Below are 17,675 nucleotides of genomic sequence, written 5' to 3'. Positions count from 1 at the left end.
CATGCTCACACTGAGCGACAACAGATTTGAGTTGCAAAAGAAAAAAATAGCACCTGTCACTGAAAACAGTTATTTATTGTACAAAATCAGCTGGAATTTAATCTTCGTCTTCTTCCTCCTCTTCATCCTGGTTGATCTGGAAGTAGCGCAGTTCATAGCTCTCCTTGGAGTTGGCCACCACACGCAACCAGTCACGAAGATTATTCTTTTTCAGGTACTTCTTGGTCAGATACTTTAGATATCTAAAAGACATCACAAACAAATTCATTTATTCACATGTCAAAGCATGTAGCCCGGAAATCCACCTACACTGCAAAACCATGACTGATATTAACCATTTGAGTAAACAAAATAATGCTAATTTGATCATGTAAGTTGCTCCCCATGTTGTCACAATGAATACAAATTTATGTGAATGCCGAATCTGGTTTTTTAGCTGTGGATTCATTTGAACCTATACGATAGCCAAATTGAGAATGTCAATGTCAGGAGCAGCAATTAACGCATGTCCCATTTTGGTACCTGTATGTTACCACTAGAAAACATCAAAGGATCATGTTTATTAAATTTAATTCGGTACAATACAATGACACAGCGTCTTAGAGAATGAAAATGTTTTGAAACCTAATGAAATTTTTCCAAACAGTTGTGTATTAGTATAAAGTTTACTTTTGGTTCATACTTTTTACTTAATGAGTAACACATTGCTTTTCTTTGTTTTTACCCCGAGGGGAATAATTCCTTGATTTGACCTCACCACCCATTTTACTAAGCTCTTTCTGATCACCACCTTTGTCACATTATTATCCATGTGACAATGTAGCCACTTACAAAATTACACTTGGATTTTACAAGAAGCTAATGGTAATAAATAAATGACAAAAGCTTGCTGGGGTGAAAGTTTACCTTTTGGAGAAGGGCACCTCTGAGGAGATGGAAATCTTACTCTTGCTCCTCTCGATGGACACTACACCACCGCCGAGGTTGCCCGCTTTGCCGTTAACTTTGATGCGTTCTTGCAGGAACTGCTCCTGCAAACACACACAAATGTTTGAAATTGGCAGAGCAAACTTGAGCGCAACATTGGCGTTTTATTGAAGAAAAAAGTATTCATATTATTTGATTAATTGTTCCACCAATAGACAAGTGACTTACAAAGTTGGCGGCGTCCATGATACCATCTTCAACAGGATGGGTGCAGTCCAGTGTGAACTTGAGGACCTGCTTCTTCTTCTTCCCACCTTTCCCAGTGTTGTGCTTCTTCTGCTTTAATGACAACACAACTTTGGTGTTCTTTGGGGACCTTCAAGTTGCACACTTTTTATCACATTTGTACATCAACACAAAGCCTACAAGAAAATGAATACAAAAAAAAATGTTTCTCACCTCACCAGCTGTATGCACCTAATCGTTCAACACCAGTTTTCTTTTAGGCTATATTTATATTGTTTAATCCAACGACAGCAATTGATTCACACAATTTTCTGTAATTAATATTTTACATTAATGTACATAATGAGCATCGAGTAATGAACCTTTAGCTGAAGCAAAAGTAATTCAGGTGGCTTCATTTTGACAGTCACTACTGACAACCACGGATCAAGGGCATGTCGTTCCTCATATGTTCATTATTGAAACTGTCATTTTCATGCTAACAGCCTTTACAGCAATGATCAAATAAGTATAGTTGCTCTTCTTGGTTGAAGATATAACGCTCAAAGCTATACCACCCAATTTGTGACAGGCGACGGCGGTATATTCCTGAAAAATGTAATTACTCGATTAATGGTAGCCGACGTAAGCTTCACGTCGTAGTCTAGCACCCCATACGATTTGGAGTAATAAAATAAAGCAAACAATTTTTAACAGTGAGATAAGATCACTGCCAATTATTGGAGCGATTGAAAAGAGGCGTTTAATTAATCCGGTTGCTCGTGTTTGGAAACAAAAACAAGCCAGTCGAGTAAAAAACGTGGTGAGTTTAGCAAGCGGAAGCTAACGTTAGCAATAGGCCGCAAAAAAAACTGCACTATTTCATACAATCATTTAACAGGCCGCCTCTAAGTCTATGTTTGGACAGTGGGCATACTAGATAACAAAGGCAGAGGCCTTGTCGTCGTTATTCACTTTTAGGCAGGACAAACAACAGTTTAAACAGCTTGTTGACACGCGATTCTACTTACAATGGGCGCCATGGCGAAGAAGCTCGCAAAGAGAGCGAGCGTGGAGTGCGCATGCGTTAGTGTTGGCTCGTGAGTGAACGACTTGTTCAAAGGAACGAATTCTTTCAGTGAACGAGAGTGAACGGATCACTTCCTAAAGTGATTCGTTCATTTTTCAGTTCATATGACTTCAACCAGTAAGTGTCAGTAATGCGCATTGAAGCTGGTGCCACCTCGCCGTAAAACAAAACGAAGAAGAAAATGACGTAACTTCCCGTTCATAAACGAGTCGTGTATTGCATTTCTTCCAGTTCATCGCGAGAACGGATCAGTGAGGGAACAATCCTGACTTTCCCGTTCGCGAACGAGTTAATAGGTGAACTACCTTCCTTCCCGTGCATCAACGGATCAGTCAGTGAACGTGTTGCGTCTCCCTCCTGGCGTAAACTATGTAAGCCAGAATGTAGATTTACGATTTGCCAAGGAAAGAAAGAACCACTCACTTGAACACCACTTCTTTTATGCGCGTTTTCGCCAAGCTAACGGCTAACTTTATTGCATGAAGGGATGCGCCGTTATGCAACAACGGGGAGATTATGCTTCTCTTTGGGTAATCTTGACTTTATAACACTTATAGTAGTTTTTAAATAACGTGTATACATCTATACGCCTAAATATTGTTATCCAATATATCTACTGCAGTTTCACCTTGGATTGCTGGTTTGAAATGCACTTTTATCAGTTATTATTTTAATAAACATTTATGTTAAATCTTGTCTGGTGTTTTATTCCTTGTTTTTATATTCGCCAATTAAAACGTAAAAATCAGACATTTGGTTAACTGCTTTATATGACAACATGTGTAGGTACACCTCATGGACACTTCAATAGGTATGCTACACGAGGTAAAAAAAAAAAAAAAAAAGATAAATAAATAGTTAATTGCATAATAAATGCACCGTCGCGTACCTGGGATCGATCCACGATCTTACCGAGCAAGAGCCGGCATCACTAACCAGTCGGCTGTTTCGGCATGACGGATTGTGATCGCATGCACTGTTTTGTACTAGTGATGTGCATCACAGGCCAATCGGGAAAAAGCTTAAGTGAAAAGTGCCACACCCGCCCTCATCCCCACCTCCTGATTGGCTGTTTGATCTTTGACGTCACTTGGACACTCCATTAGGTACACCGTCATTTTCAAGTGTACCTAATAACAGGCCACTTTATTAGGGAAATATCATGGTCAAAGGTCACAGGTGTCAAGCTCTAGTCCTTGGGGGCCGCATTCCAACATGTTTTCCAAGATTCCCTCGTTAAGTGCACCTGCGTGAAAAGTTTTAGCTCCTGCAGAACGTGAAAATGACCAAAATCTTTTTACGCAGGTGCGTTTAACGAGGGTAACTTTGGAAAACATATTGGAACGCAGCCCCGAGGACTAGAGCGTGACACCTGACCTTTGACCATGATATTTCCCTAATAAAGTGGCCTGTTATTAGGTGCACTTGAAAATGGCGGTGTACCTAATGGAGTGTCCGTGAGATTCCCTCGTTAAGTGCAGGTGCGTGAAAACTTTTAGCTCCTTTTGAACGTGAAAGAAGCTAAAACTTTTCACGCACCTGCGCTTAACGAGGGTCACTTGGAAAACATGTTGGAACGCGGCCCCTTGAGGACTGCAGGTCGACACCCCTAGTTCAAGTGAAAAGTGCCACACCCGCCCTCACCCCCTCTTTCTGATTGGATGCTTGATCTGACGTCACTCGGACACTTCATTAGGTACACCGCCATTTCCAAGTGTACTTAATAAAAGGCCACTTTATTAGGGAAAAATCATGGCAAAAGATTGGCTGGTTGATCTGTGACGTCACACGGAAACTCCATTAGGTACACCACCACTTTCAGGTGTACCTAATAACGTTATGTATTATTTGTACGTGTCAAGTTTGTGGGGGGGTACGATTCGTTTGAACAAATCTTTTGAGTGAACTGATTCTAAAGATTCAGTTCACTTATAAGAACTGGAATGCACATCACGAGGGATGCGTTGCAATCGCTGACAATTCAATCGTCGAATCATCGATTCGACCATCGCATCATCGATTCGACCGTCGCATCCGACGACATTATTTTTGTGTACCACCTAACCCTATTCTAAGTGTTTACTGTTTTCAAATTACCAGAAATGTGTAAACGTACAGGGAGCGCACTAGAGTAGATATAGACATCAGATAATAAAATTGTATTTATATCATTTAAAAAGTGGTAACTTCTAATCTCAAATATTCATCAACACATCTTCAAAAAAGCGAGAACTAAATTTGAAACAATTCACATACTAGAACACTAATAAATCAAAGTGGATATATGAATACTTTTACACCAAACACGAAATATAACTATGCAAACAACATAATTTCAGTATAGAAAGCTGTAAAAAAAAAATGGCGGAAATTACTGAAATCTCGAATAATTTAATGATACAGTATATTATACAGCAATTAAACTATACAAAAAAAACCTTAGTAGGTACGAGGCCTACTTGTCAAAAACTAAAGTTAACTTCGGGCTGGTTTTTAGCCTGAGTGAAGGTCATACGATGGATTACACGTACAGAACAGTGTTTGACTCAACATTACAGTCAATTTAGTCTCTGAACATGTGACTATTCTCAATGCAGCATCACCACCATTTATTTCAACAGCCCAACAGTTCTCTGGATGGTATGATTTGACATAATGGGCACAGCCATTCAGTAAAAAATAAAAGTTGTCCTCTAGGATGATTTTTTTTTAATGTTGCTACATTTGTGAGGTCCATTTAAAAAAAAAAAAAAAAAACATCCAAAGAAAGAGGGCAGTGCTTAGCATCAGCTCCACAGAGCATGATGAGGTTGGAGGTTTGGACCTGATGCTTTGATGCCTTTTAGTTGTCTCACCATGAAGGCTGTGCACGTTAGACTGAAGTGTCATCTTCCGATGTAGCCCTACAGCCATTTCAGGCTGGAAATGTCACAACTTTATAAATGTCGTAAACTGTGCAGAAAATGAGTAAAACAGAGTGGGTGATAGAAGCCAGCTACAGAGGTAGTAACAGCATCCGATACAGTTCTGTGGAAACCGGACGGCTGTTACAGTGGAAATAAAATGACAAGTCAGGAACATGTAATAGCAATCTGACTTGACATGCTGGGGGAAGTGTGTATGAAATCCCTTTTTTTGCCAGCCAACTAGGGTAATAATTGGATGTCCCTAAAAATTCAGCCGGAGCTGCTTCTGCCACCATCCGCTCTCTACCGACACGTGATTGCTGTTCAACAGCTCGCATGCAAACAAAACTGCAAACAAGTGCTACTAGAGTACACGCAACGACGGTGAAATGTTTTGGTCTCTCTAATTGGCTTGTAGAGTTTGGTCAAGTAAAAGCAGTCCACTTGCTTGCTGGTCTGTGCTAGCTAGTGGGTCAGCTTGCAGAGTTCTTTGCGATCGCCCCGTCCGATCTGCTTTGAGTCAAGTAGGATCCCTCAAGCGTTGTGCGCTACTAGTTGACCCGGATGCCTGAGATGAAGGGCAGCCCGGTGTGAACCCGCTTCTTGTACTCCACGTATTCCTCAGCAAAGAAATTGATGAGGGAAATTTCCTCTTCTTCGATCCGCTCTCGAAAGAACCTCCAGCTGGCGATGGTGTAGCCCAGTGTGCATACTGGGTTGCACAGCACCACCTAGAGTGGACACGTTAGTTTACATTTTACCCGATAAGGTACAATTTGCAGTATTGATAACAAATTTCAGACCTGTGTTCCTATGCTCCAGTAGAACCAGCCCACATAAGAGGGATGTCGAAAGAAAGCATAAACTCCACTGGTGACCAGCACGTGACTGTACGCTTTTTCATTCTGGACAATGTGGTTGAAGTTGGAGCCGGCCGTCAACATGGCCGCCTTGCGGAGGGCCTCGCCGCAAAGCACCATGAGCAGACCCATGAAGCTCAACCACCTCAGCTGCTTCAACTCTGAAAGATAAGATGAGGCATGTCAAACAACATTTGAAGAATTATAATGTTTAATAATAATTTAAAAAATCTCGCCAACTGACCTGGAAATGTTAACTTTTCCAGGGTGAACTCCACCCATGAAGAGACAGCCGCCAGCGTGTATTCCAGACTGTGGTTAAGCAGGAATGAGTCCAGTGACAAGCTTTGAGGGTTAATGATGGCCGTCACCAAGTACTCAGAGTAATGGAAGAACGCCAGCGAGCACATATACCTGCAAAGGTGACAGTAGTACACATGTGACATTTTTTCAACCAAGTTTTCAGGATAAAGACACATCACATTACATTCATTTACATACCAGCCAAAATGTGTCCAAGTGGTTTCGGTGCAGCTTATGATTAGACCACACCCAAAAATGACTCCCAGAAAGCAGGCTCTTACAGCAACCTAAAATCAACACATACCCCGGGGGCTTAGAGTAGAAATCGTTTCAGAGATGATTAACATCCCTTACCCGGAAACAATCACATGCTCTTATTTCCTCAAGCTGCAATTTCCTATTTCAATATCTAGACGAGGAGAGCACGTACGCGACTAAATTCAACATTTGAAAGCATGTGAGACATTTACCAAGGGCTTCAAATTCAAACAAAAAGTCATGTTTGTAGGTCAATGCAGACGATGTTGTTGTCTCGTCCTACTTTAGCTAATAGGATTACCAACCGGTCGAAAGTGTGTTACGTAACACAAACTCCCATTGGACAATATTTTATTTAATTCATCAGTCATCACACAAGACATTACTTGAAAGAAACTTAAAAGTTCGCTAGATTGTTGCGTTGACGCTTACCTTGTAAAGAGGACCCCTGCATATTACCAACAGGAGGCCATTGATAACAGCAATATGAAGACAAATTGCTATTTTCCCCGGAGTTTCCGTCAGGTAGTCAAAGACCCAGTCAAGGTGACCAAAGCAGGTTCGAATCAATGGTATTATGACAACGCTGAGGCCAAGAAGAAAGCTCTTGATACTTACTGTACCCTCAAGTACTAACTTACTGCCTGCCATGATGGAAAATGATTCCACAAAGTATCGCGAGATCACATCGGAAAGAGGATTCCGGATGCTGCGTTCGTGGTATGATAGGATGTAGGAATTTTTAATGTCGGTTAGAATGGAAGTTATTGCGACTTTTTGTATAAAGTATAATATTATTTGAATTTAATATAAAGATTTTTGGAAAAGGTCCCAATGTATAATAATAATTTACTGTGAATGAATATGGCTTTTAATTGAGGTTTTGTTTTTAGGGTGTGTGAGAACTGTTCAGAGAATCCACCAAGAAACAACTGTCTAATATTTATAAACGTTCCCTTTATTGAAAAAAAAAAAAAACTCCACAATAGTTTTGTAACCATAACATTACTGAACACACTGTACAGTATATACTAAAAAAGTTTTCCAAGGAAACTGAAATCTTTTGGAAAGGGTGCAATAGTAACTTATTGTAAGTAAAATCATGCAGTTGATTGCCTGTTCTCAGTTTCTGTCTGCTCTCTTGAATCAGGATCAGTGTTAGCAGACAGACCCATCAACTCCTTCAACATCGCTTTGTACTGCTTCTTATGGTGAGGGCGAATGACATTGGTGAATTCTTCAGATGAGAGAAAGAAATTTGATAAGTGAATTAAAAAAAATAAAATTAAAATAAATGAAAAAAAGACAAATGTCAATGTGATGAGAGTGCACTTACTGATTAGAAGGCTGAAGTCTTCATCTTTCTCTGTTAATAAGGCTACGGCTGTAGTCACCAAATTTTCATAGTTGTCCGTTATCTTGTAGGCGTGAATAGCTCGATAGAGTTTAACTGATCCGTCTGGACCGAGTGCTCTTCTCATATCAGTCAGAAATACAGTCCGGTTTCTCTTTTGTAGTTCATCTTCTGCTATAAATAGATAGTTCAATATCAATTTGGTATTGTCATTCCAAAATCACTGTCTTCTGGTGAAGCCATCTTTTTGTGTGTTTTTGAAACCATTCATAAACCCTTCCACCTTAAGTAAAAAAAAAAGGCTAAAGCAGGGGTTTAACAATTTAGAGTTGGAACTTGATTTAAAATGAGCATTTGGTATGACCTACCGGACTCAGTTTCTTTATCTCCTTCCAGTTTGGTTTGCTCTTCATCCAGCTGCGCTTCAGTGGGTTGGTCACCTGCTGGACAGCAGAATAAAGCAGACGATTGAGATTTTGAATGTACAGCTACAGTCATCTAGAAGGACTGAAGAAATTAAAGACTCAATCATACAGTACCATGTTGACCTACCACTATGTGACGCCCCTGAGCTCTTTTCGTCTTTGCGTATTGAGTGTTTCGGTTCGTAGCCACAACTAGTACCAGTCAGCTCCCGGCATTTTTCGTCAAATGCCTTCCTGTGATGTGGTCGCACAAAGGGGTATAAACCTGTGACAAATTTGATGATGTTTATATCAATTACTAATTCGGGAGTTACATTTTTGGTTCAAACGACGTACCCCGGAAAAGTCTATAAGTATGAGGGTCGTGGATTAGCAGCGATGTGCCGGACAGCAGATTGTCCAGATTGTCATTCTGCTTGTAGGATTGCAGAGCCTGGCGAATTTGCTCAAAGCTGACCTCGCTCAACGATGATTTCATGTCTACCAGAAAGCACCTCGCGATGCTGGTCTTTCTATTTCCGGTAGCCAAGCCAGAAACACTTGGCTTTGTTAAAGAGAATAAAGAGAAAAAAAACAAATCTTAATTATAATGTTATAATAACAGGGACACATAGAGACAGATACATGAGCTAGAGTGGACAAAGCTTGCTTGTTTAGTAACAAAGGTTCTTGATCGGGTTGAATTGTAATCGTACTTATACTTACGATCATTTTTAAAACGGTTTTAATTTGCCCCAAAACAATGTATGTTTCACTCTTGCTAAAGATGAAAAAAAAAAAAGACAATAAATCCTGACTGAAATAATCAAGTAGTTGTTTCACTGGAAATGTCAAATACTGCAGGCTACCTGTTCTTGGACCAAATTGATTTTGCGTTTGCCTCCACGCATCATCTCTTCCATTCTCTTGTCGTTTTGAAGCGAAAGTGTGGACAAATTGCTTTGCTAGAAAAGAAATGTACGGAATTCAAAGTTAAAACGTGTTTATTGATCTTTTATACTGCTTATTCACATTGGGTTCGCATGTGAGCTGCAGCCCGCCTAACCCAGCTGACTTGAGGACAGAGACCAGTCCAGGGTTTACCCTGGATCTATTTTGTCTGTTTTCTAGTATGGTATGAGATGTTTTGTTTGGCCCACAATGTCAAAAATCAGCCTCCTTGGTAACAAAAAAGACACTTCACAATCATATAAAGAAACTGTTGCTGTTGCTAAATAGTGCTCATCATATTTCCACTTTTTCATCATTTTCTTTCTAGACGAATCAAATATAAAATACAAATAAATCGACCTACCATCTCTTGTCCAAGAGCACTTCTCCATTCGCTTTGGCGCTCTACTCGCTCAAGGGCCTCAAACAGGTTGGTTGGTTTGATTTTACTCTTTTGAGTCTGAACCCCGTACTGTTTAAAAATACTAGCATATTCGGTATCTTCATCTAATGGAGGAGAGGAATAGAAGAACAAATTTAAGTGTATTGAAGTGGTCAAGCTCAAATAAACACTCACCAGTTCTCCTCCTTTTTAGAGTGGAAGTGTGTATGTCTAGCATTTTGGCCTTTTGAATGGACGGCATTTGGCAGGGTGCGTAAGAAGTCGCAGCAGAGCATTGAGGAACTGATGACTGACAACTGCCTGCAGGAAACACAGACGGATCGGGCGCAGGATTCTTCTCCATAACAGGCCTCTGGTTAGACATTCCAACAAAACAGGTGTCAGTTCATGTACTGTTGTAGCCATTATGTGAAGTATTAAAACTAATATTTTAAATATTCAACCATTCATTACATTATACATAAGTACAAGGACAACTTAAGTACAGTTTATTCTACATATAGTACATATGTAGAATACGGTCTGATATGTATATATAGCTTATTATTTAGCAATAGCATAAAATAAAGAAATTGGGAGGCAATTAGGAAACAGTCATCACAAAAGATCCCCTATACAGTTGTGATCTTTATCACATTCAATAATGACTGATAATAATAATAACATTGACAGTCCATCACAAATTATAACTTGTTGCTTTTGTCTCTTTTTATGTTAACAATACTTAGCAGTAGCAAGAGTCAAGAACTGATGTACCATTTTCTGCGCAACCCTGAAGAACTGACAGACATCACGAACAATGTTCCCAAACTTGTCATAAGACCGCACATAGGGCCTCACCCATGATGGAAGCTGAGATTGGGCATCTCTGCTTTTAAATCTGTTTTAGAAAACAAATTCCCAGGAAAATCAGATGACTGGTAAATTTTCATTGGAGCATAGTAAAATAACGATGTCATAAAGAACGTAATTTAATTGTTTTGACAATGACAAGAAAGTCATTTAAAAAGAAAAAAAATCATAGACACTGGGCATGCTCTAGTGTTGAGATCAGAATGACATTTTATACATGTCTATTATTTTATTATCATCAGACTGGATTAGAGTGTATGATAAGCATTGTATCTGACCTCTGATCGCAGAGGAAGATGGCTCCATAGTCGTCCTTGTGGCGAATGACTCTGCCGATAGCCTGATTGACAGCTCTGAAAGCCTGCTCTCTGTACCACTCTTGCCCTGTAAGGAGCTGCAAAAGCACACCCACACCCCATACACAAAACTTGTCAAAGCAAGACTAACACCCAAATCTAGATGTCATTTTACCAAACAGGAGTTCCAGAATGCTCTCAGAATGCCAAACTCCAAGTTAGAGTCATTGCATATGGCAAGTAAATACAATAAGTCAAGATGGCAATTGTTGCATCATACCATATACAATATACGTATACAGATATGGTATTGTCACAATAGAAGCAAAACATGAATAGAATAAAAATCACCTTCTGGCCGGGTACCGCTAATTGCTTTCGGTTCATCTCGTCTAAGAACTGCATCTTCAAAATGATTCTCGGGTCCATCTTCGGCGGAAATGGGAGTCCGGTGACTATAACACCACGACCAAAGGTATTTGTAAAATCCAGACCTTCGCTAGCCTAAAGAAAAAACAAATGTTAAGAGCTTCTGGGACATACAAAAAAAAGATCAAAACAATGTTGTGATCAATTTAAAAAAATATTCATGTAATCATGACCAAAATAAGTGGTAGAATATTGGACACCTTATTGGGGGACTGTCCATAAGGGTTAATTAACTGGTTGGTCTACATATGCTCTGTGGAGGAAAAAAATCTTTTTGTCCTATGGGGCTACGAGACACTGGACATGGAATGTACTGGATATATGTAAAAATTCTACATTTATGGAAAACAGCAAAGACAAAAAAAAATAATGAAATGCGCAATCCATGAACATTCACCTTCCCCCGACACACTGCAGCAAAGATTGCACCTCTTGATTGAAAGTCATTCACTTTGGTGTAATAACCCTCGATGGCCTAAAAACATAGAATAGCTTGGTTAATAGTCAATATTTTTGCAAAACATTTTGTGGCAGATAATTCATTAGGTCTTTGTATTTAAAGTTCATAAAAATGGAAAACACATTTACCTCAGCAAAAGCTCCCTTCCCTTTTGGTTCCACAAATATTGGCTTTACACTTTCAATCTGATTTGCGTGTCCTTTGTCCTGATGAAGATGATTGCAATTTTTCAATAGATATATTTACAATTTAAAAGCCTAAACTATAGTAGAAGTAGTATTGAATTGAACTCACTCTCCAGAACTCCAAAGTTTTATCCATCAAGTAGAAGGAGGGAAAAAACAAAAGGAGACCATTGGGTACAATCCGGGTCAGGTTTACTGAGGAGACAACAAAACTTAAAACATACTTTAGGCTCTTTTTTTTTTTTTTAAGAATAACACTGTGAGGGTAAATGAGTAAAAATTAAAAAAATAAAATAAAAATGCAGTTTGTACTTACCCACAGTGTTTCCTAAAGATGACATGTTTTCAGGATTAAATCTTTAAAAAAAGAAATATTCAACCTTGTCAGCATTAACTTACTATGTTACCCATAGGTAAAAAAAGTAGCATTTTATATGTTAGTGGCAGAGTCACGTCACTTCAATTTAAACGACAAATTTTACATAGAGTTGGCTGAAGCTGGACACACGTTTTCTTCAGTTAAGGAAACGCACTAAAAACAAAGTCAACAGAGGACATTTGTTTCGTTGAACTTACAGTGAATATACTGTATGTACTGACCTTCTATCAAATGCTGAACTCAATGGTACTCTATCTGGACCCTGGTCGATGACACTAACAAAGATCTGATCCCGCTCAATCACATGGCTGTTTTCCAAAGAGACAGAAAAGGGTCTGCGCATGAAGAAAGAGGAAAAAGCACATCGGTCAACAGAAACACTTTTTATACAGTTGCCACCATCTATTTTTAACATACATGTAGTGTAGTGAACTATTTTTGTCAGTGATGCATTCTGTGAAGCGCTGATGGGTTAGACTCTAATATACGTACATCCTCATCTCTGACGCAAAGGAGCTCAGGGGAGAAAGGGTACCGCTGGTCAGAATGATGCAGCGAACACCTTGACTCTTCAAGTCCTGCATGCTGAAGCCCGGAGAGAAACACCAATAACTCAGAATGTTTCCTAGAAGACACATAACAAAGGAACAAACACATACTCAAGGCTAATAAATTACACTACAATGGTTAGTTAATATGCTTCATAGCACTGAATTGGCTTTTTATCCTCTTAAGGACTGAATATTCAATTGATTTACGGTACCTGGTTTCTTTGTTGATAAAGCCCATGGGTCACCATTTTTTTGTTTCTTCTGAGTGTCTTTGTGGATGTGAACCTACAGCCAACAGAGAAAATAAAATTACTACTCTTGGGGCCCCGGGAGGGAGATGAAAAGCTGCAACACGAAAATGGCTGAAAAATTCATAACAAAACATGAACAAAGGAAGAAAGAATGAAGAAAAACAATGTGTGGGTGTAGCACACAAATTCCAGGGGCACTGGTTTAGACCCTAAAATTATGCACTGTATGTAAATGTATAGCAAAATCTCTAAGAAAATAAATTGCATTTATGTGGAAAAACAACTCACCTTAAAATGAGCAGTATTGGTTTCCATGACCATTTGCCGATCTTTCTGTGCTAATTCTTTACCACAGAACACCAACTATAAGAGGGAGTAAAAGAACACCTGTTTCTACTGTTTCTTCTGCCCTACATAATCAAATGAGTAATCTTATTAAATCCATGACAATAGTTGTAACAGGAGATTAGGAGGTGCGTGTAGATGTATGCTCTTTAAGTACAACATTTGTTGCTTACAATATTAACTGTGAAATTACAATCCTATGCATAGTGTATGCGTGGCTTATATAAATGTACCAATTTACCAAACTTTTAACTACTTTGACATACTACCTGTATGATATCCAAGAGCTTCTGCAAGCCACTCGTATTGAGGAATATCCCTGGCTCTGTGAAATACATGTCATACATTTACAATAATGGCAATTCAAGTTTAGGGCTATCTGGCTAAGAAAATGACTTAAATGTGATGCCGACTGAAATGTTATTCATCAACAATATTTAGGTAACTGATGTTATAGGTTGTAAAATACAGCGTGTTCAAAATAGAGAGCAGGATAAGGACTTGAGCAATACTTACGTCCTGCTAGATATCCAATGATCTGCTCCAAAGCTTCAGACATAGCCTCTTTGGTGTCGTATGTCAAGTGGGCTTTCTCTAGCAGCTCATATATGAAACTGTGAAGTACATCACAAGTATTACAAAAAGTAATCTATTTTGAAGTGTGATTAAGGGGCCATCTATTGTGCACAACACTTTGAGGTGTCACTTACATTCCAGGTCTCGTTATGCCTTTGTCGTCCGAAACCTCAAAGGAATCAATAGCTGCCTCCAGTTTCAACACAGCCTCTGGAAATAATGACAACAACGGTTTTGGTACTAGAATAATAAATTAAACACCATAATGACAAGTAAATAGGGATTAACACATTGAAATACTAACCTTTGAGTTTAGCAACAACTTGTATGTCTGTTTTTAAACCTGAAATGGCAAAAAAAAAAAAAGCGCTTCTGTAATTGAACGGCAACTATAGTACGTATAGATTAGCTTTATTTATTTTTTGTTGTATTATACATTATGTGTGAAAACTTCATAGCTAACGTGGAATGGAACAATAATCCAAGCAAATCAACAACACAAGAGCCAGCTATTTTGTCAAGAATTGAGGCATTTTACATTCCAAACCTTGAGACGAAGTGTCCGCGAAACTCGCTTCTTGAACATGGTCATTTAACAATCTGGTAAGTGCATTAATGGCTGAGGCTAGATCATATGGCGTCATGTCAAATGATGTTGACTCTTCACACGTCCTTTCCTGCAATTGAGGAAATATAACTTGCGTCAGATAAAATGCGTCATTGCTAACATTTGCCCCTCTAGACAGAAAAATGTCTAACGCTTCACACGGAGCAAGCTGCGTAGGAAGCAACCTCATCTATACTATTAATTAAGAGTAATATTGCAGAGGGCAGTCTTACTACATTATGAGCCTCATCAAAGATGACAACAGATCCAGCCAAGTCGATGCTCTGAGCTCTGCGGCTCTGTGGAAAGATAAGAAGCAGAAAAAAAATGGTATTTATTTACCAAAGAAAATAAAAACACCATTGCCCACTCTTGTCTAAGGATCTTTTTTTCCTAATCAGACAAACGTTCAAGGATACAAAGCCCTAAAAATGTGTTATGCTGTATAGCATCACAGATTTTTCTACGTTTCAGTACAAGCTAAGCTCTATCAAAGCTACTGCTTACCTTGGGATCTAGCAGGTAGTTATACGGCATGAAAATGATATCAGCCTGCTGTTTTAAAGAACGTGAGAGATAATACGGACAAGACCTGTAGAAAAAAAAAAAAAAGAAACAGACAAAAACTGAGGATTCCTTATAAATAAAATTTCAATCATCTTTAACATAGACAAATAGATCAGTCCTAGTTTGAGTAAGCGTAACAACATGAATGTCATACCTATGTTTGTTGCCAAATTTGACCAGGTCTTCCACATCCACAATTTGCTCCACCAATCCTTTGTCAGTGCTTTTCTCTGAAGAAAAGACATTGCCAGAAGTTAATCAAGTGTTGACTGAATTACAAAAACAGATTCAAACCACCTCAATATATTGTCATGAAACTATTACCTTCAACGTTGTTGTAGAAGACACACGACCTTGTGGAGACTTTCGCTCGACACAAATGGACCTTAAAAAATAAAAACAGGTAGTTGCATAGAAATAAACATTTATTATATCCTTTTACACCAGTCAAAATAGCTGTTTTTGCTTTATTGCTGATCTAACATTTTCTATGATCTCTCTTGAACAATTTATTGTGAATATTGCTCCCTAAAAAGATAAGCACTTTCTTAAAATGGTTAATGTCATGCTTTTTTTGGGGGCTTTTTATTACAGCACACAAAAAAACATACCTTGATATGGTTGCTTTCCTGTCGCATCACTTCTGGATTGATACACAGCTGCTCTCTTGATCCCAACACAGACACCTTAGGTCTGAATCAAAGACAAAACACAATACTTTCACAAATGACTTTCCCCAGACTCCACATTAGACAGTTCCCCTCGCAAATGTTTAATTCATTTTTCATAAACTCTATAAAGTTTCAAGGAATCATTTGAGGAGATGCAGACATCAGCTTTTGATGTGAAACTGACAATAAACTTGCTTCTCCTCAATGAAAATGCGACTGTATTTTTTTTATTTTTATTTAATGGAATCAACTTTAGGCTAATTATTTGATTACTGAAATTAACTGCTATTGAAATAAGATATCTTACTTGTATGATGTGTTCTTTAACTCATTAACAACTTGGGTTAGCTGCGAGTGTGTCCGTGATGCATAGATGATCTTGGGGACATCAGTGCAGGAGGCTAAAAAAAACAACAATAAATGGATTTACTCCCAAAAAAACCTCTCTCATGTAGAAACACACAACTAAAATATCTCACACACAAAACGGTAAAAAAAAACATTTAAAACACACTACCCAAATAAATATTTAAAACACACTACCCCAAACTCTTAACAGACTAAAAACAAATTGCATTTTTTTGTGTGTTGTGTGCATTTACTGTCAAAAAGCTAGATCACGTGTGATGGTTTTGCAGTCTTCAGCACAAATGACTTTCAAAATAAACACTGTTAGTTTGTAACTAAAACAACAAGGTACTGATTTTAGCAATATTGTGGGATGTACATACTTGGCATTGAACCATCTTCTGAAGATGCCCCCCAAGATTCTGGAAAATTATCAGCTGAGGTATTGTTCTCCTTCAACCTTTCTGCTATTATACGTCCCAAGATGCCATCTTTGAAGTGCTCCCTCCATGCCAAGGTGGCACATAGTAGACACAAGGTTTTCCCAGTGCCTGTGGGACTCTCCAGGATTCCATTAACCCCCTGCAAAAAAAGAAAAAAAAAGTGTACAGTGCAATGTTCATGCGTGCGCAGTTTTCCTGTATTCCAAACACTAAAGAATGGCACGAAATACAAACGAACTTAAATGTATAGTGTCATGTTGTGAAGAGAAAGGGAATCGTGATTACATGGACTAAAGCAGTTATAAAGGCATTCAAGGAAAGACAATAGGGCAGACGAAGTCATATTGGCAAACGAGTTTTAGTCTCGCCTGCTTGTCGAATGTTAACACTCACGTTCTTTAGACATTCAATAACTTTCATCATGTAGTCCTTCTGACATTCATACGGGGTGAAGGGAAACTCCACTCTCACTCCGTCCAAAGTTAATGAAGGCATGATTGGTCTCGAAATGTTTCAAGAAACTTTTACTGTTAAAGGGGGTCGCAAAATAAGGTAATCAACTCCCTGGTCATTGGAGGATAGAGAGAGAAAAAATAACATTCATTGTCGCCAGAGAATGACTGTCAGCTTATTTATTTGCCGCCAACGACTACTTCCGCCTCAAGCTTGCTTCTTTGTCTCTTAGTTGAATGGCATATTACGACTCTTTGGTACATACTGCCACCTACTGTGCAGGAGTTGATACTACATCAACTGCTTTTACGCATTGTAACTTCCAACAAAATCCGATTAACGTTATCGATTGCACAGTATTTAATCGATTTGAAAATTGTTGTATTATCAATCACATTAATGTGCATTATAAAATCATGACACAGTCGTGTTTTTCGGTGTAGTATACTTAATAGTGTGATGTAGTGACCTGTTTTCTTCAATGGGATATCATCAGTGTAGGCCTGTAATGGAAGTGACAAATCCTGAAAATTGGCTGAAATTATAAAAAAAATATTTTGTTTGAATCAATTCAGTTCATC

At 38.7% G+C, this 17,675-nt stretch overlaps 3 protein-coding genes across 7 annotated transcripts; all 3 read right to left on the bottom strand.

The window, feature by feature from the left end:
- Positions 1-56: 56 nt before the first annotated feature.
- Positions 57-2,349, bottom strand: LOC125988372 (large ribosomal subunit protein eL22). Of its 2 annotated transcripts, none has more exons than XM_049753491.1 (4): positions 2,184-2,349; positions 1,156-1,266; positions 907-1,031; positions 57-242 (listed from the first exon to the last, which is right to left on the bottom strand). In XM_049753491.1, exons 1-4 carry the CDS (start codon positions 2,193-2,195, stop codon positions 98-100), a joined length of 393 nt encoding a protein of 130 aa, XP_049609448.1. In that variant the 5' UTR covers positions 2,196-2,349; the 3' UTR covers positions 57-97. The 2 variants fall into 2 exon arrangements, with proteins under 2 accessions (XP_049609448.1, XP_049609449.1); XM_049753492.2 differs by having other exon boundaries at positions 1,156-1,263; positions 2,184-2,339.
- Positions 2,350-4,613: 2,264 nt separating this feature from the next.
- icmt (isoprenylcysteine carboxyl methyltransferase) lies at positions 4,614-7,259 on the bottom strand. The gene is made up of 5 exons (XM_049753490.2): positions 7,002-7,259; positions 6,510-6,598; positions 6,253-6,422; positions 5,952-6,169; positions 4,614-5,879 (listed from the first exon to the last, which is right to left on the bottom strand). The coding sequence occupies exons 1-5, from the start codon at positions 7,218-7,220 to the stop codon at positions 5,700-5,702; spliced, it is 876 nt and encodes a 291-aa protein (XP_049609447.1). The 5' UTR covers positions 7,221-7,259; the 3' UTR covers positions 4,614-5,699.
- A 247-nt stretch (positions 7,260-7,506) lies between these two features.
- rtel1 (regulator of telomere elongation helicase 1) lies at positions 7,507-17,303 on the bottom strand. Of its 4 annotated transcripts, none has more exons than XM_049752239.1 (32): positions 17,035-17,303; positions 16,582-16,780; positions 16,158-16,251; positions 15,791-15,872; positions 15,504-15,564; positions 15,334-15,409; positions 15,120-15,204; positions 14,846-14,911; positions 14,553-14,682; positions 14,310-14,348; positions 14,140-14,215; positions 13,946-14,043; positions 13,699-13,754; positions 13,373-13,447; positions 13,046-13,118; positions 12,775-12,907; positions 12,504-12,617; positions 12,220-12,260; positions 12,013-12,098; positions 11,847-11,924; positions 11,656-11,733; positions 11,181-11,333; positions 10,812-10,927; positions 10,438-10,561; positions 9,856-10,033; positions 9,643-9,785; positions 9,197-9,292; positions 8,685-8,892; positions 8,476-8,613; positions 8,292-8,366; positions 7,906-8,097; positions 7,507-7,806 (listed from the first exon to the last, which is right to left on the bottom strand). In XM_049752239.1, the coding sequence occupies exons 1-32, from the start codon at positions 17,134-17,136 to the stop codon at positions 7,670-7,672; spliced, it is 3,402 nt and encodes a 1,133-aa protein (XP_049608196.1). In that variant the 5' UTR covers positions 17,137-17,303; the 3' UTR covers positions 7,507-7,669. The 4 variants fall into 4 exon arrangements, with proteins under 4 accessions (XP_049608196.1, XP_049608198.1, XP_049608197.1 ...); XM_049752241.1 differs by having other exon boundaries at positions 7,906-8,094; XM_049752240.1 differs by having other exon boundaries at positions 8,292-8,363.
- Between the last annotated feature and the right edge of the window lie 372 nt (positions 17,304-17,675).

The sequence above is a fragment of the Syngnathus scovelli genome, chromosome 2 (assembly GCF_024217435.2).
Source record: "Syngnathus scovelli strain Florida chromosome 2, RoL_Ssco_1.2, whole genome shotgun sequence".
NCBI classification, from domain to species: Eukaryota; Metazoa; Chordata; class Actinopteri; order Syngnathiformes; family Syngnathidae; genus Syngnathus; species Syngnathus scovelli.
Note: the sequence above shows the minus strand (reverse complement) of the source record. Positions and strands in the feature narration are given on the sequence as shown.